Source organism: Ochotona curzoniae, unplaced genomic scaffold (assembly GCF_017591425.1).
Source record: "Ochotona curzoniae isolate NIBS_2020 unplaced genomic scaffold, NIBS_Ocur_1.0 scaffold_4701, whole genome shotgun sequence".
Taxonomy (NCBI): domain Eukaryota; kingdom Metazoa; phylum Chordata; class Mammalia; order Lagomorpha; family Ochotonidae; genus Ochotona; species Ochotona curzoniae.
Window position 1 is genome coordinate 63,758,866 of NW_024467122.1, and position 24,234 is coordinate 63,783,099.

The following is a 24,234-nucleotide window of genomic DNA, read 5'->3' on the forward strand; positions in this document are numbered from 1 at the left end:
TGAACCCTAATCAGTGAGCCTCCTGAGCGTGCATCCTCTATAAACAACATCAAAATTAAAATTAAAACAAAAATATTAATCCAGTGGGTGTAACTAGAATAAAATCAATGTCAGTGAAACTGATAGTATGTTTACCTTTTTGGTAATACACCTTAAAATGTAAAAGTGTCAATTAGGAAACAGGTTCAGAAACAGTTTTGCAAAGCATTGACAAGTGGGAAAATTCAATGTGTAAGCAGTGCTGTGATGTTTATGCTGTTTTTGAATTGGTCATTTAAAACAATAATTTGAAAGCCACAGTAATCGAAGAAAAGGGGAGAGAGGCAGTAAGCTAGAGAGAGAAGAGAGTCTTTTATCCTTTGGTTCACAATCCAAGTGGCCATAATAGTCCAGCCAAGTTGAGGCTAAATCCAAGAGCCAGGAATCCCATCCTGGTCGGCCTGTGGATGACAAGGGCACAAGGACTTGAGCCATCTTTTGCTGCTTTCCTATATCATGAGCATAACCTGATTAGAAGTGAAACAGCCAAAATTCAACCTGGCACTTTAATGGGGGATGCCAGTGTCACAACGATAGCTTAATCTAGCGTGCTATGATACTAGCCCCTAATTGATAATTTCCTCTTATAAAGAATTCAATATGTGGGTCCTGCACAATAATCTAGTGGATAAATCCTCGCCTTGCACGTGCCGGGATCCATATGAGCACCATTTCGTGTCCTAGCTGCTCCGCTTCCTGTCCAGCTCCCTGTTTGTGGCCTGGGAAAGCAATCAAAGATGGCCCAAAACCTTGGGACCCTCTACTTGTGTGGGAGACCTGGAAGAGCTCCAGGCTTCTGGCTTCGGATTGACTCAACTCTGGCCGTTGTGACCGCTTGGGGAGTGGATCAACGGATGGAAGATCTTCCTCTCTCTGTTTCTCCTCCTCTCTGTATATCCAACTTTCCAGTAAAAATAAATCAGTCTTCAGGATAAATAAGTAAGTCTTTAAAGTAAAAAGAAAAAAGCCAGTATATATGGTTTTTCCTGTTCCTGTACTTTGAAAAATATGATACTGAAATAGTTTCTAAATCAGTTTGCTACTGAGAGAAATTTTAGAGCTAAGCTTGTTTACTTTCATTGTAAAAGCATTTTGTGTGTATAACTTCATCCCAGATCCCCAAGAATCCTCCAATACACCAAAATTTGCAATGAAATCTAAGGGGAAGATGAATATTTTTTGTATCAAGGAGGCCTGGATCTTTAACAGAGATGTATATTCCCGAGAGGGTTTTTTAATTATCAATTTGAAACATGAAGTCTGCAGTGATGAAATAGGGGGAGCCGTCTTACTAAGGGCCATCTTCCGTAGACATTTCTTGGCAAACATTGTAGGTTTAGAAATATGACGTGAGGCAGGGAGCAGTAAAAGCAGCAAAAGGCAAGTGTTTTTCCAATTCTGTTCAGAAAGGTTCACAGATTCTTTGCTTGTCTACAACTCCTTATTACCAGTAAATTGTAAAGGAAAATCAAATTTCGATATTAATTCCAAAATTTATCCAGTTTGACTGCAAAAAAGCAAAAATGTTCAAGTAGAAAGAAAAACAGACACTTTGAAAGATGGTTACATCCTGATACTATAACACTTTCATATGTGCAGAGAGTACTGGTACTTTATCAATAAGAAAAATCATAAATAGCTGGCACTTCTAAAAAATTCATGGAAAGTTGGATGAAGAAAATAAACATTTTTATGCAGAAAAGTTTTGAAATTCGTACAGTTTTTTTAAAAAATCATAGACATTTTCCGTTAGCATTTTAAAATATTTTTTGTTACATATTTTTGAGAAGAAATGTAGGTTATCAGACAATATTTAATGATAATGTGGGGAGTAAGCAAGCATTGCTGTGAATTGTTGGTGAAAATTTTGATTATGGAGTCTTTGGTAAGGAGGTTTTGTCAATGAGTATCTGAATTTATTCTTTCCAGCTCACAACTACTTAGATGAATGTATTCTACAAAATTGGCTTTGAGTGTATGAGTGTGTGTGTGTGTGTGTGTGTGTGTGTGTGTGTTTGTGTGTGTGTTTGTAAACATGTGTATTCATGAAAAAGACTGCTCAGGAGGGGTCATGTAAACAGAACTGGTTCCAGTTTTTTATTGGTTGTGATTTCTTTAGTGCTTTGTATTCCTCTAAAAATGTTGGGAAGCTCTGAATGGAATGATACTATCCATACTGATGTGAGAAAAGATCTCCAGTATTACTCAAATAAGAAAGGTTGAGCTGATACAGTTATTCATAAAAATTAAATTTACTAATAAGATTTTAAAATGTGTAGTAACAGTATATGCTCAGTTGCATGGTGCCTTTGTAACATATATGAAATATTTCACTTACAGATGCTTCTTTGACAAGACCACTTCACCATCAAGCTTCTGCCTGCCCACACTCTCATGGAAACCCACCACCTCAGACTCAGCCTCCACCTCAAGTGGATTATGTTATTCCTCATCCTGTACATGCTTTCCATTCTCAAATATCTTCTCATGCGGCATCGCATCCTGTGGCACCTCCACCTCCAACTCACTTAGCCAGCACAGCTGCACCAATTCCTCAGCATCTTCCTCCCACACACCAACCGATTTCCCACCATATTCCAGCCGCAGCACCTCCAGCACAGAGACTGCACCCTCATGAAGTGATGCAGAGGATGGAAGTTCAAAGGAGGAGGATGATGCAGCATCCAACGTATGTACCTAATCTTTAAAAAAAATCTTTTGATTTTTTTTATTTCAGCCTTTAGAAATAATTTAGCTATACTGAATCCTTGGTTCATTAGGAAATTGGTTGTTTCCTAATCAGAATCTTGCTCTGTGCCTTATCCTGAACTGTAAGTTTTTATGTTAAGTAAAAACCTGAGGGTCCAAATAATAAATATTTTTGTGTTATATAAATAATTTATATCAGAATATTGAATGAAATCACACCATGTTTATCATATGATGCCAGATCATTTCCTTCTGCATACTAATCTCTTGTTCGTCTTTCTGTAATATCTTGTAGCTAAAGCTTGATTCAGAGTTGAAGATCCTGAGGAACAAGATCTAAAATGGAATTTTTGAAAACTGATATTAAGAATTTTTCCTTGTTTTTTAATATAATTAAATACTAAAATGCTCTATTCTCCAAATTTTAAAAAAACCATAAGTGAGCTTTTTTTTTCCCCCAAATTCAGGATAGCAAACTGCCATCTTGTTCTTGCCTGCCTGTTTTTGTGACAAAGATGTTTTAATTCTAAACAACTACACTTGTTCATTTACAAAGTCTATGATGATTTTCATCCTGTGAAAGCTGAGTTTAACAAACTATACATCCTGTAGTCCCAAAAATCTTAACTGCTCTGTCCTTTACACTGAATGTTTGTGTAACTTATGATCTAGTTAATGATCTAGCATTTGTGTATATTCTTCGTGTAGTTAAAGAATCTGGATATAATCTTAAAATTTGCCTCCATGTAGTAAACCTTTGAATACAAAGTTGCCAGTATACAGTCATGTACTATAGTAGCTGGAAAATAATTTGAAATCATTTAAGAGTGAACATGGAAAATCTTTTTGTGTAAAATAAAAAATTTTTTTGAAGAATAGAGAAGAGTTGAATTGCAAATATTATGTACTCAAGCCATAAGACATGGTCATACTCAGTTGCTTAGTTGCTTTAGACTATGTTTTCATACCCTCAATGGGCTCCAGACAGATCTACATGGTCAAAAAAGAACTAAACTTTTTTTTTTTTTTTAAGATTTATTTATTTATTGGAAAGTCAGATATAGAGAGGAGGAGAGACAGAGAGGAACATCTTCTGTCCGGTGATTTACTCCCAAGTGAGTGCAATGGCCAATGCTATGCAGATCCAAAGCCAGGATCCAGGAACTTCTTCCGGGTATCCCACGTGGGTGCAGGATACCAAAGCTTTGCTGTCCTCCACTGCTTTCCCAGGCCACAGGCAGGGAGCTGGATAGGAAGTGGAGCTGCCGGGATTAGAACCTGCGCCCATATGGGATCCTGGTGCGTTCAAGGCGAGGACTTTAGCTGCTAGGCCATGCCGCCGGGCCCGGAACTAAACTTTTTGTAGTGCTCTTTGTTTAGAGTTTTAGGACCATTTGCAATTATAAATTCAACTGCCTTTGGAAGAGAAAATGCAGTAAATTGATGCAGAATATAATATGAAAGTAGCTGTATGTTTCCTAATATGTGCACTGCATGTATTCTGAAACAAATGCAAAAGGTAAAACAAAATTTGTTTTTCTTCTCAGCTTGCATCCAGTTAAGATGTTTTTTATATGATTGAATGAAGGAAAATAGTTTCCATTTTCATGCTTCATATGTTTATATATTTGTGTGTGTGTGTGTGTTTTAATGTCTGTAGAATTTGCTGGGTATTTGTTTTTTAATTTATAGGCATTGCATATCATTTTAAAATTCTGTAAAGAAATATATAAGTTAACGCTAAAATTGTTTTTTTTGGTTAATATTTTAATTCATGGCATTGGAATAAATGAACAATTTGTGGATGAAGTTTTCATTTCTTGATTTATTTCTAATATATATTTTATAACAAATTGTACATTTTTATATGTAATACTAGATTGTTTTTTCTACATTAAGAAATAACCAATTATTCAATTATTTCCAGTGGTCTTTTTGTGTTCTGTGTTTCCAGGCGGGCACATGAGCGGCCCCCACCCCATCCACATAGAATGCACCCGAACTATGGTCATGGGCATCACATTCATGTGCCTCAGACTATGTCCTCTCATCCCCGCCAAGCTCCGGAGAGATCTGCCTGGTCAGTATCTAGTTTGCTTAAAGTAACTCTCACTAGTGTCTGATAAAATTACTAAATCACTGCCTGTGGATGAGGAAAGAGTAGAAGCTTGAGTTGTAGGGCAGCAAGCTACGGCAAGCAGTAGAGACTTTATTTTCTAGAAATAATTTTGTTCGGTTTTTAATTGACAAATAATTATGTATATATTTTGGGGGAAGCATGTGATGTTTGAGTCTGTATATAGACATACATAACACATGATTAACTGGGGTCACCATTCTCTGCAATAGAACACCACAATGTATTCCTATCTTGTAAGTAAACTTTGTCAGTGACCGACATCTTTGTTTGCCCTGATCCCCTGCCCTAGCCTTCGCTAACCAACACTGTTTTTCTCTGCATCTCTGGAATTGACATTTTTAGATGCCATGGGTAAGTGAGCAGGGTAGAGCTTTTTTTCCTGTTTTTCCAGGTTGTATATACCAAGTTAACTCCCTAAACCAAGTTTGTTTCTCACAACTTAATATGCTTCCTACATTTGTATTCAGTTCTTGGAATTATTGGTTAAATTGTTTTGGCTGAATTATCTTCTCAGCTCTGTGTGAAGAAACTTCAGATGAAAATGTCAGTATACCCTATTTCTGTTGGTAATAAAGTTGGAAGCACAGTGTTTTTTTTTTTTTGCATAATCTATGTGTCCTAGTAGTTTGGGGTGTCAGTATTTACTGCAAGGAGGACTAAAAGTTCACGTGTCTTCATCATTTGGCAGGGAACTGGGAATCGAAGCTGGAGTGACTGCAGCTACCTATACCCCTGGGGCATTGCACCCCCACCTGGCCCACTACCATGCACCACCTCGGCTTCATCACTTGCAGTTAGGAGCGCTTCCTCTAATGGTAACATGAAAATGTTTCAAAATTCTGGCTTCTTGTTCTTAAAGAAATTTTCCTTCTCTAAATTATTTTGTTGAAAGTATTTTTGTTTGATATATTAGTATTTACAAGGTTTAATGGAATTTGAGAATAATTGTTAGGTGCAAATTGTATTATAAAAGGTACTGGGTAATATTGAAATTTATATTTATAATTTGTGCAATAAGATGTATTGTTTGTGCACCAAAGTGTACAAATGTTTTTAAAGTTTAAAAAAAAATTTCTTTTTGTATATTTAGTTGATTACTATTCACTCTCAAAGGATAAATGATTTTTTTATTTTGCCATATGTAGTATGTTTTCTGTTGCAGCCATACTTTATTTTTTATTTTTGTGGAAGAACTATTCTAATTGTTTGCCTGACATTTGAACTAAATGTAGTGTTTGTTGATAGCATGTTTACTAAAGAACAGTTGTAGCAAATATTTATTGAGTTTGCCATGAGAGATTTTCAAGAAGTTTATTCAAAACCTGCATTATGAGAAGTATATGCATGGAATTCAAAATGTTGTGGTATTAAAATAAATACATCCTTAACCAGTTTTTTCAAGAACTTTTTGAAGTGCCTTTTCATATATATGATATATATAAAAGGTTGCTGCATGGGAAGTGTGGCTGCCGAGACGTGAACTGGCGCCCATATGGGATCCCAAGCATGCAAGGTGAGAACACTAACCACTAGGCTACTGCACCAGGCCCTGAAGTTCTTTTATATTTGTACCGCATACCACTTCCAGTCCATCTCCCTGCCTGTGGCCTGGGAAAGCAGCAGAGGATGACCCAAAGCCTTGGGACCCTGCACCCACGTGGGAGACCCAGAAGAGCCTCCTGGCCTTGGAGGTTCAGCTCTGCTCTTGTGACCATCTATGGAGTGGACTAATAGATGGAGGATCTCTCTGTGTCTTCTCTAAATCTGCCTTTCAAATTAAAAGAAAAAATATTTTTTAAGATTCATGTACTTTTAAAGCGTTCTGAATGTCAAATAATGTGATATTTCTAAATCTCGCGAGAGTAAAGGTCAAGTGGTGATAAGTAAAGCTGCTCTGCTAAGAAAGTGCAACTCAGAAACCACTGAAGGGGCGATATCCTGATCTTACTGACACTTTTTAAAAATCCAAGTGGTATTTTTTCTGGCATATATGATTGTACCTAATTTTGGGGTACCACATGATATTTCTTTAAATGTGTTTACTGTATAATGTCCAGTTAGATTAAATGTGTTTTTTCTCTTCAGGCACTTTAAATGTTTCTTCATTGTGAAACATTCAGCATCATCGTAGTTTTGCTGCTGTTTTTAGAGAATTGAGAGGCAGGATTACAGAGTGATGAGGAGAGACAGAGTCTTCAGTGTACCTGATGCATCTGCACAACACTCACCATTTCTTTTTCTTTCTTTTTTTTTTTTTTTAAGAAAAATAATATAGTGCATTGTCATTATCTTTAGTCAGTTTACTTGGCAATAGAAACCCCAAAGTTCCTATCTCTGTTAACTTTTTTTTTTAAAGAAGATGTTTTGGGCATGGCGTTGTGGCCTAGCGGCTAATGTCCTGTCCTTGAATGCGCCGGGATCCCATATGGGCCCCAGTTCTAATCCTGGCAGCTCCACTTCACATCCGGCTCCCTGCTTGTGGCCTAGGGAAGTGGTCAAGAACGGCCCAATGCTTTGGTATCCTGCACCCGTGTGGGAGACTTGGAGGAAGTTCCTGGCTCCTGGCTTCGGATCGGCACAGCACCAACTGTAGCGCTCACTTGTGGAGTGAATCATGGGACGGAAGATCTTCCTCTCTATCTCCTCCTCTCTGTGTATCTGACTTTGTAATTAAAAAAAAGTGTTTAAAAAAAAATGAAGATGTTTTGGCCAAGTGCAGTAGCCTAGTGGATAAATCCTCACCTTGCGTGTGTCATGGTTCCATTTAGGTGCTGGTTTGTGTTCTGGCTACTCCACTTCTTATCCAGCTCCCTGCTTGTGACTGGGAAAAGCAGTGCAGAACAGCCCAAAGCCTTGGGGCCCTGCATCCACGTGGGAGACCCAGAAGAGGCTCCTGGCTTCTGGCTTTGGATCAACTCCACTCCAGCCGTTGCGGCCACTAGGGGGGTGAACCAGGGGAATGGAAGATCTTTCTGTCTCTCCTTCTTTCTGTAAATCTGACTTTCCAATAATAAAGAAATATTAAAAGATTTTATTAATTTGAAAGTTAGTTAACAAAGAGAGGAATAAGAAGAGGTGAGGCAAAGAGAGAGATACTGGTTCATCTCCAGATGGCCTCATTGTCCAAGACTATGCCAGCAAGGGCCAGTTCATCCAGTTCTTCCATTTGGGTACAGGTACCCAAGGACTTGGGTCCTACTTTGCTACTTTCCTTGGCACATAAGCAGGGAATGTAATCAGAAATGAAACAGCTGGGACTTGAACTTGATGCCCTTGTGAGATGCTGGCATTGCAAATGGGAAGCTTAGCTTATTACATTACAATGCTGGCCCCCTTAATTCCCATTTCTTTCTCTCCACCCTTCCCCCTCCCCCACCGATAGTCCCCATTCTATTTGTAATTTCTGTGAAGTCAACTCTCAGATTGCACATACGAGTGAAATCAAGTAGCATGTGGCTTTATTTCACTTAAAATAGTACCTCCAATTCTATCCTTGTTATGGCAGTTGATAAAATTTCATCCTTAACATTGACACTTTTAGAGTATCTAGTCATGTTGTAGTTTGAAGGCTGCTCCCACCCACCCTCACTCTTACCTTTCTGTGTAGATAAGGATATGAGGAATAAAATATGCACATACACTATAATAAAAAAAAAGTAATGATTGGGAAATATTTGAATAAATGTAGTTGGCATAAAGACAGTAGGACACGTTGAGTTTCATTTAGGGTCATGACCTTATTTTAGCAAAGGTTAAATGTGTGCAGTGATAATATTTGTTAGATTTTAGATATGTTGAATCAGAGAAACTTTGTATTAAGGTTGCATTCCAAGTAGAAATTGGAGTTTATGGTTCGCTGTCCATAGATAGCTTGGTTAAAGTTTCTTGATTTGTAAATACATAGAGATAATGAATCTGTGGGAAATAATTGAATCTGTGGGAAAATCAAGTGTCAAGTGACATTTTTAAACGTTGGTGAGTGACAAGGGTGTTTCAAAATGATAGTACAGTACTTTAAACATGCTCATAGTTTCTTATCACAGAAAGGTCAAGTTTGAGAAGTGTTGAATATGTATGTTTTGGAACAATTATTAGTGATTTTGAATAGAGTGATTTTAGTAATGGTGAAGGATGGAGATGAGGCACTTCTTAGCTTACAGTCAAGGTAAAAGTGTGGGGGCAGGGAATATAGACTTAGCTGTGAAGGGAAAGTTGGAAGTAGAATTGATAGTAATTCCAGGGATTAAGGAGTTATTTAGGTTTTAGGAAACTTGAGAAAGTTTGATTTGGGACAGAAATCTACTAGAGATGTCTTGAAGACATCTAGAGGAATGGAAAGTAGTAAGGAGTACCATCCAGGATGGGGAGAACTGAGAACATGAGAAAAGGTGATGGGGATTAAGTATCAGAGAGGGAAAGCTCAACCATAAAAGCTACAACAAGGGGAACCAGGAAGAGTTTCCGGGTGAGAGAAGGTATAGACACTTTACCCCTCTCTGAGGGGGCGGAGCAGGATGGATTATATGTGGACTGTGTTGATGCTGCCAGAAGGAAAGTTGCAGATAGTTTATGTAATGAACTACTTGAAGTTCAGAATTACTGCTTATTTTGAATTCCTTTCCATATATGAACTGCCTCTTGAAACTAAAAAGCCAACTATGGATTATATGTTGTCATTCTTTGTTATCTAATTAAGAAGTAATGTTGAAGATTTGTTTATAAAGATTGAAGAATTAGTCACTAGAATGTCTGATTCCTGGTGCAGTTAACTGTCAGTATTCACAGAGATTTTGTGCTGTATGTTTGCTGCAAATGTTACATTATTATGGGATCATTACTCTTAAAAACAATACAGGGTAGATTGTTCTCCCTCAGTTGGAAATATGCATGTTGTGAAATTGAAGCTTGGGGCAAGGTGCATGTTGATAAATGACTTTAAATACAAAAGTTGATTATAGAGTGGCAGAAGTCCATGTTAATGAGGATTGACTCTACCTAACAAAATGCATGTGAACAATGGCAAAATTCCCACCAACAAAATGAAGTAAAGGGGTTATGGTGCCTCTGGTTGTTGACGAACTAGAGTAAAGAACTTGACAGACAGAATCTTGAGGTTAAAATATGCCTTACATGTTTATCTTCATGTTTGTAGTACTAAGCATGAAGCTTACATTAGGGTGCTTGCTTCATAGCATTCTGTAGGTAAGATAATGAGGAAATCTTTCATCTCATGAAACAGTTTTTCTTCTAGTCTGAGCATATTTCTAAGAGTCCTAAGAGATGGTATTTTTAAAAGAAACCTGATCCTGTTATTGAATACTTAATTGTACTTCTGTGTACTTAGTAAAGTTAATTGGATTTTATGAGTAATTGGACATCATTATGTTTCTTGAATTATTCATCTGTTCTTAGTTGATTTAGTCTATCTTTTTTTATTAAAATAGGTTCCTGATATGGCAGGCTATCCTCATATCCGTTACATTTCATCAGGATTGGATGGAACATCATTCAGAGGTCCTTTCAGGGGTAATTTTGAGGTATGTAATAAATTAAAGGAAGATATGCACCACAGTTTCTACAATGCAGAGAGCATAATTGTGTAGGATTAATGCAATTAATGTAATGGCTGAGGATCAGAAAGCAGTAAAATGTCTCATTTTTGATATTGTTTCTGGGGTTACAGAAAGTTTCATAGGAAACATTAATCCCAAGTTCAAAAGTTAATTATTTACAAAAGAGTAAATGAAAATATTTAGGGGCTTGTACCATGGCGTAGTAGACTAAACCTCTGCCTGTGGCACCAGCATTCCACATGGACACCAGTTTGTGTCCAATCCATCTCCTGTCCTTGGGCCTCTGCTTCCATGTGGGAGACCTGGCTTCTGGCCAGCTTCCTCTGTTGCAGTAGTATGCAGTGTAAGCCAGTGGATAGAAGACCCTTCTGTGTCTCTACTTTTTTTTTTTTCTGTGATTCTGCCTTTAAAATATAAAAATGACAATGAAATAAATCTTTAAAACAAAGGAAAAAATCTGGCATCAATATAAATATGCACTAGGATAAGAAATAATGAACAATATTTTAATTTGTTTTTATTTGAAGGGCAGCATTACAGAAAGAGGAGAGACTAATTTTCCATCTGCTGGTACACTGCCCAAATGATCACAGTGGCCAGTGTCAGGCTTGTTGAAGATCAGGAGCCTCTTCTGATCTCCCATGGGTGTGTAGGGTCCAAGAACCTAGGCTAATTTCTGCTGCTTTCCTTGGCGCAAGTAGCTGGATGGAACGTGGAGCAGCTACATCTGCTGCGGACTCTGTCCGCAATAAACAAAATCATTTGATGTGGGGTGAGGGGGAAATCTTGCATTTTTCCCCCTTAAAGGTTTATTTATTGAGAAAACAATGCTGTGTCATAGTAAATAAAGCTGCTGTCTGTATTGCTGGCTTCCCATACAATAGTTGGTTTGAGTTCTGGGTCCTCCTTTTCTGAACTAGCTCCTTGGATGTGCTTGAGGGAACCATCAGAGAGGATGACTCCTTGGTTTGGGCTCTTGAATCCATATGCAAGACCAAGAAGAAGCTCCTGAGTTTGAATTGACCTAGTTCTAACCATTGCAGTCATTTGGGGAGTGAACTAGAAGATGAAATATGTTTCTGTCTCCCTCTTTGTGACTTTCAAATCAGTAAATAAACCTTACAAAAACAGATTGATTTGGTTTTTGAAAGATGGAGTTAAACACAGAGATCTTCTATCTGATTCGTTCCCCAGCTGGTTGTAATGTCTGGGGTTGGGTCCATGCCAGGACCAGGCTCAATGCAGGAGTCTGGAACTTCATTTGGTTCTCCCATAAGAGTGTTCAGAGGTCCAAACACTTGGGCAATCTTCTCTGCTGCTTCTTGTCAGTTTGGAAGTGGAAGTTGGTATGATTTTTGAGAGTTGTTGTTTGATTTTTCCCCCTAATTTACTAAAACAATTTCTTCTGCTTTCATATATACTTGATTCTATAGTACTCTGTAGTAATATTTGTATTGTTACCCTAAATTGCAAGAATTGCTGTGAAACTGCTTCAGATGTCTGAGCAAAAATGTTTGAAGGCATCATTTGCCTTATCAAGTATAATAGCGGTTGTAAAGATTTATTTTTTACTAGAAAGACGGATCATATTTACGGAGAGGAGAGACAAAGATTTTGCATCTGTTGGTTCACTCCCCAAATGGCTGCAACAGCTGGAGCTGAGCTGATCCGAAGCCAGGAGCCAGGAGCTTCTTCCTGTTCTCCCACAATGGGTGCAGGGTCCCAAGACTTTTGGCCATCCTCTAGTGCTTTCCCAGGCCACAAGCAGGGAGCTGGATGAGAAGTGGAGCTGCCAGGGTATGAATCAGTACTCATATGGAATCAGGGCACTTGCAAGATGAGAATTTAACCACTGAGCCATTGTACTGGGCCCATAAGAATAGTCTTATAAACAAACTTTTGTCATTGTGTATTATTGCGGGTTTATAACTGTTTATAACTTTTGCAGTGTTGAGAGCATTGCTCAAAATATAATTATATTGACTTTTATTAATAGTTACCCTTCATTTCAGGAGCTTATTCATTTGGAAGAAAGATTAGGAAATGTTAATCGTGGAGCTTCCCAGGGAACAATTGAAAGATGTACATATCCCCATAAATATAAAAAGGTAAGAGTTGATTTCATGAAATTTCTAGAATATTATTGAAATGCTTAAAATTCAGTATGACTTTCCATTGAACTTGCAAAACTATCTAGGATTAAAAAATTTTTGTAAAGTACAGAAATATATTCCTAGATTTTTCTTTCCAGAAAGAAAATGTATAGACATTTTTAACTAGCTTTGATGGCTGTTTCCTTACCTTATATTTATAATATTTTCTTCCTCATGTTTTATTATATCTGAAAGTTACAGAATGGACATATCAAATAAGTTTATTTAGACCATATTTTATTGATACAAAGAATGATATTTAATGCATAGAAATTACTATCCTTTATATTTTCCATCTGTTTATAAGAATAGTAACTATTGAGACTAAATATAAGTTCTTTGATCTAAGCAAAATACTAATTTATATGAAGTACTAATTTATATGAATGTTATATTTCAAATATTCATCAGTAAAGTGAAATTTATATAATGCTATACAATGGAATATATAAAATGCAATTTACATTATGTAACATCTTCATTGGGGATTAAAAGTAACAGGTTTCAAGCTAACCTTTATGTTAAATTTGAATCTTTTGATCTTGGGTATTGCCAGGGTCTTGATTGTCAGTAGTCATTGAATTCATACATTAATTCATGACAGTCTTATCTGGGAAAAATGTTGTGGGTGGATGTGTAGTATGGTTTTGTTTTGTTTTGTTTTTCAAATGAACACAAACTTTACTCAGTTGTTCAATAATGTCATCTCTACTAATAAGGTAACAACTGATTGGTTCTCACAGAGGAAACTGCACTGCAAACAAGATGGGGAAGAAGGGACTGAGGAAGACACTGAGGAAAAATGTACTATCTGTTTGTCTATTTTAGAGGAAGGTGAAGATGTGAGGTAACTAGATACTAATTCATTAAATTTCATTGTCAAAACTTTATTCGGGCTTTATTTGAAAGTAAGATAGAAAACCAAGTAGATTATTCCTGGCATACCCCTTTATCAACCTCTCACGTGTGGAACTTGCTTTTTGTAGTGAGTGAAGGAATAAAAAGATTATTCTCAGCTCACACCAGGCTTCTGTAAATCTGGAAGCGAAAATTTGAGAGAACTAAAGAATTACACTAATTTAGCTTCCAGAATTTAAAAATAGCATCCAGACTATCTTGGTACAGGGTCTAAACCTGGTTTTATCCTAGTGCTTCCTCTCACCTTGAAGTACTGTTCTCTTCATTGACTTTAATAATTTAGGAAATATTATTTTGCTAATCCATTTCTTATATTAGGCATTGTGTCCTGTTACGGTTTTGTTCATTTTCTAATGTTTTTCCCCCAATGTTACATAATGCCATGTAAAACAGGTCCTGTGACATATAACAGAACCATGTGAGAATATTATTGCTCTAATTCATAGTAAGTACACTGAGAGAAGGAAAAAATTATCAACTGTTTTTCACTACCACACAGAAAGTAATTTGAGCATCATCTTTTCGTTGAATGCTTATAAATATGGATATTTGTTGCATTTATGGAATTGACAAATACTATTCAAGGAATAATTGGAATACCTCTTTTTAGCTACTTGTTTTACAAAATGTTAGTTTGAAAGTGTCCGCAATTGTGGACAATAGTCATAATGAAAATTGAGTCAGGCACTTTCATCTCATGTTTATATTGAAATTCAGTTAACTCTGTCTTTCCTGAAATCTTTATTTCTCCCTTTTTAAATACTCTTTATCATATCCTGAAGTAAATATCTCTTTTAGACCTGCCCATAAAATGGTATGGCTTAATTGACTCATCCTCCACCTGCAACTATGAGTATCCTGTATGGGTGCTGGGTTTTGTTCTGGCTGCTGCAGTTTTGATCCAACTTTCTATTTATGGTTAAGGAAAGCAATGGAGGGTGGCCTTAAAGCTTTGGGACTCTGTACCTTATGTGGGAGACCCAAAAGAAGCTTCTGGCTTCGGATCAGCTCAGCTCCAGCCATTGGCAGCCATTTGGAAAAGTGAATTAGTGGATGGAAGATCTCTGTTTCTCCTTCTTTCTGTGAATCTACCTTTTAAAAAAATAAACAAATATGTTTTTAAATAAATCTTTTTTAAAAAGGAAGTGGATATGGCAGTTACCCTGTGAAAACAGCATTACTGATCTTTACTGACTTAAATTTAGTTATCAAAATCTTTTGACTAGAATAATATTTATTTTAAGTCACCCCTTAGAACAGTATTGCTACTGTATATTTAAGGTTGAAGTTCTGATGTAATTCCATAACTGGTACAGTTCTTCATCTTAACTGTTGACAGGTTATATTACCTATGCATATACCCATAAATATGCCCATATTTTTTTCTTCAAAAGATAGAGCTGCCTAGTAACCTGAAAACATTAATGAATTATTTCATGCATGACTTATTTAAAAATAAATGGCATGGTAATTATCATAAAATTAACTTGTTTTTGTTTTTATTTTTGTTTTTGTTTTGTTAAAAATAGGCGTCTTCCATGTATGCATCTTTTCCATCAAGTGTGTGTTGACCAGTGGTTGATTACTAATAAGAAGTGCCCCATATGCAGAGTGGACATTGAGGCCCAGCTGCCAAGTGAAAGTTGACATCATGTTTCAGAACTCTTGCCCTCCCTCTCATTCCCATCCTTCCCGGTACTGCAGTCAACCAAAGATGGCATGACTTACCTGCGCAGATTTGAAAGCATTGAACTTAAACTGCTGGCTCTGCTATATGGTACAACTAATGCTAGCCCTACAATTTATGTATACAGTTGATTTAGATGTATTTATAAAACCTTTTTTTTTTCTAGATTTGACATTTTTCCTGTATCATTTTACTGTATTTTTGCATGGTTCCTGTATTGCATTTCTTTGCACATATTATGGGCTTGTGACCCTAAACTTGCAGGCAAGGTTAGCTGCTTTAGTAAGTAGAGTTTTGTGGTCTCTGTTTTTACCTAGTTCCAAGCCTTGAGAATTATGATTTTTTGTTATCCATTACTAACCTTTAATTTAATCGATCATGTACTTTAGTTTAATGTATAAAGATCCTCTAGAAAATGATAATATTGTGTATTAAGACATTCCTTAATTAGGACAAAATGGCTGCTGTATATTTACAATACAAAGTTCTGAGTTAAATACCATCCTTAATGCTGGGAACAGACTGCAACCCATATTCCATCAGATGCAGGTGGTGTCCACATCATCAGAGTGAACAAGACAAGTTTTCTTGGTGTATCCCTTTCCTCTCAGCACAGTGCACATAGAGTTGAATATTGCTATACATTTAGACTGCTGTTCTGATTGTATTTATCTTTTTCCTATATCATTTAGAACTTTCTTTCCCTGACTGAATTTTTGCTGCTGTGAAACAGCTCTGATGAACACTAAATATTGAATTCAGTCGCCTGGATTGTACATATTTGCAGATTTAACAAAATTTTAGGGAAATTGAAAAAGACATGTAGAATTTTGTCAGTCTTCTGCCAAGCACGAGTAGTAAAGATATCTGCTATGTTGATTTTGTAAACACATCTAGTCAAGAATTAGGATTTCAGTCATTAGCAGGTATCTATGCATTCATAGAACTTCTAAAAGTTCCAGGATCACCTGAAAGGGATTTTTATTAGTTTCAAGATAAATAAAGTCAGCTGAATCTACATGTCTCTTGTTTTATTTCTCTCTAAACTTGAAAACAGTAAATCTGCAGAAACTGTGAGGCACAAATTATACTGTCAACCTACTGTTGCTATGGTTATATATTCCCATTTCATACTTTACCAAGAGTCGATCACTGATTTAAAATTTTTAATTTCTATAGTTAAGATTTACTGCATAATATAGAATATAAAGTTAAGTTAACATACTAACATTTCTCCTTTGGAGGAAGTTTTAATCCACTTCAGGATACATATTATCAAGATACTTTCATATACAGGATAGTCTAATTTTATTTGTTTAAATATGCTTAATATGCCCCAGATTGCAAATGCATCCAGTCAGTACTATCACTGTCTGTATGTGGAAGACATGTTCCCATGGATCATATGTGAAGATGTCAATAAGCTTGCATTAAACCACCTGCTTTGTAAGTGGATTGATTAATAAATAACTTATATTTCTATTGTCTTTGTGTTTCATAATTAGTTTTTATAAAACAATTTAAACATCTTGGAATTCATAAAAAGTGATCCCATTCAAACTGGTATTTACATAATTTGGTGTTTGTATTCGTTATGACTACTTGTCTTTTATATTAGTGTTACACTGTAGTTCATTGTCATTATGCTTCAACATAGTATGGGGGTGGAGACTGGGTTATGATTAAGTGTCTTTGATCATGAAGCTGCTGTAGCAGAAGGTTGAGAGATTGAGGGAGAGCGTTGACTCGTGTCTGCCGTCTCCCCGATAGCTGTGGTGGAAATAGGAGTTTACCACTGGAAAACCCCGGCTCTGGGCCGCGGGACTGAAGTCAGCCGGAGAGGATTTCATGCCGTGGAGTCCTCTTGATGTTCCCCAGAACACAAGCACAGATAGATTTCTCAGTTTAAGATGCCCAACTACCCGTTGGTTTGCCTTATAGTTACTACTGATTTTTTGTTTAAACTGTAGATGAAGCATTGTTACTTTAAAAATTTATTTGATGCAAGTATTTGTGGAGAGAACTTAAATTGTTACTGCAGGAGCTTACTAATAAGCTACTGCTGTTACAGGAAATGGTGGTTAGGAATGAACCAAGTAAAGAAGCAAATGGTTTTGAACTATTGACTTGCTGTGTTTTGTTTTGATGTTTTACATCGCCTGCTGCAACTTATGTCAAAATTAACATTTCAGTCATAGCTATCCAAATACCTTAAAATTATTTTGTCTGCAAATCTTTACTTTTGTTATTTTTAATATGTAAGTGATAAACTGGTATTTGAAACCTTTTATTATTCTGATTACTTTGTTTTAGCTACTAGCACAATTCAGCAATTGAGCCATAACAACTGATATGGGGAAAAATTAGTCTGCTTTCAAAACTGTTATTTGTACTTAGTGAAACTCTGAAATTAAAATATTAATTCTTCCTGGACATTCCATTATTAGTGTTTTGTGAATGGTGATAATTTAAATCTGTAGAGAATGCATCCTAATTCCTTTTTTTAATTTAATCTTTTTCCTAATTTCTAACTTCCAAAACCTCTGCATACAGTAAATGTTACTGTTTATTGAAGCCTTGATGTGCCAAGATGTTGGATGTATCAAGGATGAATTACCTTCTCCCAGTCACAGATTTCAGTCACTTTCTTGAAATAAGAATTATTTCAAAACAAGTATTTCTCATTAAGAAGTAAATGTTGCCAACTGTATTTTGTCATTGGACCCACTGGAGACATTTTTTTCAGCCTTCTTTATTTTAATATACACAGCACATGTGCTACTTAAGTATGGTAAGAATATAGAGTTTGGATTCAGACTTGGGTTTTAAAATTGTGTAGCTTAGATTAAGTCAACTTTATTATCTGCAAAGCAATTAAAACCTACCTCTTAGGGTTGTTATCATAGTTAAATGAGACAGTGAGTATAAAGGGTTGGACATATGATAACATCCTTAAGAACATAAATTCTTTCTATACTTATTTGCTTTCTGCAACCCAAAAACTTCTGCCTTTGACAAATGGTAGCTTAAGAAGATGCTGCACCATAGAGCAGATTTTCCTGCCTTCGTTGAGTCCAAGTAGCTGACTAGATGAGAAGGAGCAGCCCACTTTAACCTCTGTCTGAGTCCCAGCACATGCCTTTTCTGTCCCTGGCCTCACTTTCACAGCAGGAACAGCATTGCACATTGGTATTGTTAAAGGCTGTGGCTTAGGCACCTACTACCAGCAGGTTATATTTAGAGTTTGTTATGCTCTCCTGATTTTTCTCTCCGCAACTGTGGAGTGCATGGGCTTGATTTCCTATAGGAGCTAAACACGTACAACTACCTGTGTTGTATTTGAGCTGCTCTAGCCTTTCCTTTGGCTCCTACCCCAAGGAAATGACTTGGGAGGAATTCTCAAAAGCTTCTGTGTAGCCAGATCGTGAATATGAATCCTCTACCATTACTAGAAAATGGTATAGGATATTAATAATAATTTTTTTGTGCCCAACACCGTTGCCTAGAGGCCAGAATCCTTACCTTGGACGCACTGGGATCCCATAGGGGCACCAGTTCTAGTCCCGGCAGCTCCGCTTCCCATCCAGCTCCTGTTTGTGGCCTGAGAGAGCAGCGGAGGTCAGCCCAATGCCTTGGGACCCTGTAGGCATGTGGAAGACCTGGAGGAGATTCCTGTCTCCTGACTTCAGATCGGCGCAGCACCAACCGTTGTGGTTACTTGGGGAGTGAATCATCGGATGGAAGAACATTCTGTCTCTCTTTCTCTCTGTATCTATAACTTTGCAATAAAAATAAAATCTTTAAAAAATAATAATTTTTCAGTGGGGTCTTCTGAGTTAGATTTACTTAGAGTAGTATCTATCAGCACGTAATGGGGAGAAAACCTTTGTGAAGTGTTGAATTTTGCAGACTATATTTTGCTCTGAAAAGTAAGAATTTGTTTTCTTCCATTGTTGGCATGGCTGAGGACACAACTAAAAATGCCTTTCCAGTCTGGCAGTTGGGGGATGACCTAAGGGCTTGCCCTGATTCTCACCTCCCTGGGAACTTATCTGTAATGTGAGGCTCCATACCTGTTATTCTAAGGATTCTGTTCTTTAGGTTCTCAGGAAGATTTATGTGAGAAAAATGTTTGTCAAGATAATCGAAAGAGGCAGGCTAAATTTCTCTCAATGGTTTTCCAACCTTTCTAGAAAGGAATAAAGAATGCCTCTCATTGGGTTGCTCTTTAGATTGCCCTACTGTTAGTGTTTTTTTGGAAAATAAATTGCTAGAAGGTTCCTGGGTTCTTAGAACATTAGTTAGCCACTTGAGCCATCAAAGATTTGTTACCTGCTAATGGGAAAGAGTTAGTGGTTTATCACCCTAGAATTCAATAGTATAAGCATCATGCCTGATGTGGTGTAGTTTGGCATTTGACACAAGCTCTGTCTCTTCACTGGATCTGGTGCAGTGATGCCATTCCAGGTTGTTCCCAGGTGATTCCCAGGCTGCAGAATGCATGTCCTTGTTCCTCTTGCTCCTCCTTGGCTGCTGGAATGTCTTCACTACAGGACAGCTGATTTTCCCAGGGCATACAGTCCAGGGAGACCCCAAAAGGAAACCACCATGCTTTTTTTTTTTTAAACCTAGTTTGAAAATTATAATCTGTGACTTCTGCCCCATTCTGTTTGTTTGATGGCCCGGCTGGGATAGCTAGAAGGGCTAATGGTGCATTTGTTCTTTCCCTCAGTGTCTCTTCAACAAGGACCAGCTAGACACTACACAATGGCTCAGGGCTCCAGGAGGAAAACAAAAATAGCCCTCCTAAGACATGGGCCTGGAAGTGGAACCATTCCACTCCCGTCACATTGTGTTGGTCTTAGCCAGTAACACAATTAGCTCAGATCTGAGAGGATAGGATAGAGTATACCTGTTAATGTGCAGGAAAAAAAATTCAGGGCTATCTGATTCATCACAAAAGATAAAATAAGCACATTGACTTGCAAGGCTTCCAGGTGCAAAACATGCTGAACACATTCAGCTTTCCTCCCTCCTATACCAGGGATTTGCATATGGAGAAGCCTGTTCTCCAATAGCGGCATCCCCAATGAAGCTTTTATTTTTCCTAGGATGATAAGAAAAAATTTGGGGGGGTAGATACAACTGGGTGTTAGTTACTCTACCTTACTTCTGTGTAACTTAGAAAATCTGCATAATACTTATTGTGGCTACCATTACGATAATGCACCACATATTTTCCAGTTCTAGCCATGGGGCACCAGTTTGGCCAAACAATATTCTGGGTGTGCAGGGGTGGTGTGGGCTGGCGGGAGAGCAGTTCTAGACTTGAAAGCAGATGACCTTCCCTAGCATGGTGGGCCTCTTCTGATCAGTCAAAAGCCAGACAAAAAATTTGACCCTTCCAGAAACAGGAAGAAGTCTTTGAGATGGAGTCCCAAGTTTTTCCTACCTTGACATTCAAATGAAACACTACTTCTGGGTCTTGAGTCCGCCAGCAGTGACTAGAACTATAGGATTAGATCTTTTGGGGTTTCTAGCCTGAACACTGCAGAGCCTGAAACTTGTCAGCCTTCATAACTATATAAGCCAGTCACAGCAGATCTTGTGTATATTTCTACACGCCCCTTGCCTTTATTGTTGGTTTTGTTTCTTTGTGGAACACTGAGGAGCAGGTTGTGCCTCTGGTTCTTCAGGGGCAGAGCACTATATAAGGAAAAAAGCACATTCTCTTTCTGAGAGTTTACAGTCACTACCAAGATTTTTTTTTCTTTCTTTTATTTCAAAGGAAGTGACAGACACCAGGTTAAAGCCAGGAGTCTAGAACTCCATCTGCATCTTCCACATGGGTGGCAGTGGCCCAGGTGTTTGAGTCGTGATCTGCTACTCCTAGTATCCATCAGCAGAAAGCTGGCATCGGAAGCAGGACTGGGGGTTCGGGCACTGTGATGGAATGCAGGTGTCCCAGCATGAAGTGTTTTTTCTATTTATAATTTATTTGTATTGGGAAGTCAGCTTTACAGAGAGAAGGAGAGAAATATATTCTGTCTACTGGTGCACTCCCCAAGGGGCCACAACGGCGGTAGCTGAGCTGATCTGAAGCCAGGAACTGCTTCTCTGTCTCCCACGTGGATGCAGGGTCCCAAGAATTTGGGCAGAGTTGCTTACTGCTCTCCCAGGCCACAGGCAGGGAACTGAAAGGGAAGTGGAGCAGGCTCCCATATGTGATCCTGGCGCATGCAAGGCAAGGATTTTAACTACTAGGCTATCAAGCACCACTGTGCTCAATTGTCACCCCTGTGCCAAATGGCCCCCTTGCCTTTGGAAGAGGTTGCTGCAAGTTCAGTTATAGGGTCTAAATTCTAGAGATGGGGAACAATTTGGTTGGTTGCTGTGTGCTAGCTCTTTAGATGTTAGAGGACGGATGTCTTCATTTTGTCATGTCTAGGTTCTTGTAGTTAATGTTCTCAAAATGATGAGATCTTTGATCACCATACTTCATGTAATCTGAATTTTAAAAAGCATGCAACCGTGTGTTTCTGACTCATGCTAAATTAGATCTTGGCATGGTGGCATTTTTTTAAAAACAGTGTTTGTTTGAAAGAATGATGGAGAATGAAGCCTGAGAGTGAGAAACAGAGTGTTTGTCATCACTGGCTTACTCCCCAGATGGCAGCAACAGTCAGGGTTGGCCAATGCCAACTCTGGGAGCTTGGGACTCCTGGTCTCCCTGGTGGATGTCAGGGGCCCAACCTCGGAGCTGTGCTCTGCTGCTTTCCCAGGTGGTTATGCGGGATGCCAGCATTGCAGAGGGTGGCCTCACCTGCCTGGGCACAGTGCTTGCAGGCCCCAAGTGGTGGTGTTTTCCAAGGGAGAACAGCTTTTCTTTTTGAGGTTTTGCACTTTTAATTCATCTTTTCAGCAGAAGTTTCTTCTATTTCAAATGTCCTGGATTGCCAACTTAAAATACGAGTATTCAGAAATCAAAAAAGTAACAGAAATTGAAAGTCACACAGCCGTCTCCAAAGTGTTCAGCACCAATCAGCAGGGCTTACGCTGGAAGAGTGACTTGTCTGAGGCACTAGGAGACATTACTCCTATGCCCACGAGCCTGAGCATTTCAGATTAATGTTGGCTTTCAGGAGGCAGCCACTTTCAACTTAAAAAATAAAAGCTATCAACATTCTTTAAACAGACACATATAATCACATAAAAATAGGAGGGGCCTCATGCAAAGAAAATTCAAGTCAGCAAAAAGTGACAAGTTGCTTAATCTTGTGAAAAATAAAGCTCAAAATTTACCAAGGACAAACAGCAGAAGAAAATGAGCTGTTCTGGCCAGGAACCTGGCGTGGGACCCTCCCTGCTGATGGCATGAGACAAACGGACTGTATGATACGTCGGGGAGATGCTGGAGTCCACGGTGTCCCTGCTTATTCCGGTCAACTCCCTGAATCAGGCTGTGAGAACAGACTTCCAAAAGACAGTTGTAGAAATGGACATAATTGAAGTGAACTGGTAAAGGAATAAAACTAAAAGGAAATCAGACACAGGTTTTTTTGCACTTTAATTATTTTTATTTTTAAAAAATTAATTTTTATTGGAAAGTCTGATATACAGAAAGAAGAGACAGAAAGATCTTCTGTCCATTGATTCACTCCCTAAGTGGCCGCAATGGCCAGAGCTGTGCCAATCAAAAGCCAGGAACCAGGAGCTTCTTCCATCTCTCCCACACGGGTGCAGGGTCCCAAGGCTTTGGTCCGTCCTCCACTGCTTTCCTAGGCCACAACCAGGGAGCTGGATGGGAAGCAGGGCGAACTGGACATGAACCAGCACCCATATGAGACCCCGGGTGTGCTAGGACTTTAGTCACTAGGCAAGCGCACTGGCCCCCAATCGCAGTCTTGACATTATCTGAGCAGGATTGGCTGGCACTACTCACAGCCACAGTTTAGTCCTGGATTGAGACTATCAGCTTTAAAGCCAATTGGGACATTCCACCAAAGCTGATTAGGGTAACATACAACTTGGAGCGTTTCACAGAAAACAAAAACTTTTGTTAACCACAAAAACTTTTAAGCCCTATTTGAAAAGCAGGTTGAAAGATATCTTCCATCGACTGGTTCAGTCTGCAGATGGCTCCAAGTAGCCAGGCTGAAGCTGGGAGCCAGGAATTCCACCTGGGTCTCCGCCAAAAGTGGTAGGCCCCCCAAGACTTAAATTATCACCTGTTGTCTTCCAGGCACAATATAGGGAAGCTGGATTAGAAATGCAGAGCCAAGAACACGGATATGGAATACAGGCTTCCCAAGCACCCTCCTTGCCCCCTTACCTCGCAGACCCAGCCCTTATTTTAAATTTTGAGATCCGATGATTTTTCATTGTACTGTTAGGTGCTGGGAATGCAATAAAGAGCTAACAGGAACCATCATGAACGGCACAAATCATGCACACCCCGCCACCCCGCACCTTTTTTTTCCCTTTCCTGGAATCTTAATATTTGAGGAAACACCGCAGTTCCCTCTATTTTAGCTTTTCGGCAACGTATCACACTTGAGGCCCAAACAAGGCAGATTCAGCAACCTGTGCCTTAACTTGGCCTCCCTGCAAGGTGAGAAATGTCCTTTCCAACTTCCGCACCCCCAAAGTGGGAGGCACAACCCCGGTGACGCTGAGAGACGCCTTCATCCTCTCAGGTTTTGTGTGTGGGTGTGTGTGTGAGAGAGAGAGAGATTTATTTTTAATCGTTTTTATTGTAAACGATTTATAGAGAGGAGAGACAGATCTTCCGTCCAGTGGCTCACTCCCCAAGCTGATAGTGGTTGAGCTGATCCAAAGCCAGGAGCTTCTTCCAGGTCTCCCACATGGGTGCAGGGTCCCAAGGCTTTGGGCCATCCTCGACTGCTTTCCCAGGCCAGAAGCAGGGAGCTGGATGGGAACTGGAGACACAAACCGGCACCCACATGGGATCCTGGCGATGCAGGGCGAGGACTTTAGCCCATAGTCTACAGCGCC

General features: G+C 38.6%; 1 protein-coding gene across 2 annotated transcripts in view; it reads left to right on the top strand.

The window, feature by feature from the left end:
* The window catches only part of RNF111 (ring finger protein 111), a 65,009-nt gene extending 47,350 nt beyond the window's left edge, over window positions 1–17,659 (top strand). Inside the window, exons 8-14 of one of the 2 annotated variants that reach the window (XM_040970193.1) lie at window positions 2,380–2,728; window positions 4,703–4,828; window positions 5,577–5,703; window positions 10,333–10,425; window positions 12,474–12,569; window positions 13,358–13,461; window positions 15,062–17,659. In XM_040970193.1, coding sequence (XP_040826127.1) covers window positions 2,380–2,728; window positions 4,703–4,828; window positions 5,577–5,703; window positions 10,333–10,425; window positions 12,474–12,569; window positions 13,358–13,461; window positions 15,062–15,179 — 1,013 coding nt within the window. In that variant the 3' untranslated portion in view covers window positions 15,180–17,659. Of the gene's footprint in view, window positions 1–2,379; window positions 2,729–4,702; window positions 4,829–5,576; window positions 5,704–10,332; window positions 10,426–12,473; window positions 12,570–13,333; window positions 13,462–15,061 lie in introns of both variants that reach the window. The other variant, XM_040970192.1, reaches the window with a different exon arrangement.
* Window positions 17,660–24,234: the final 6,575 nt, after the last annotated feature.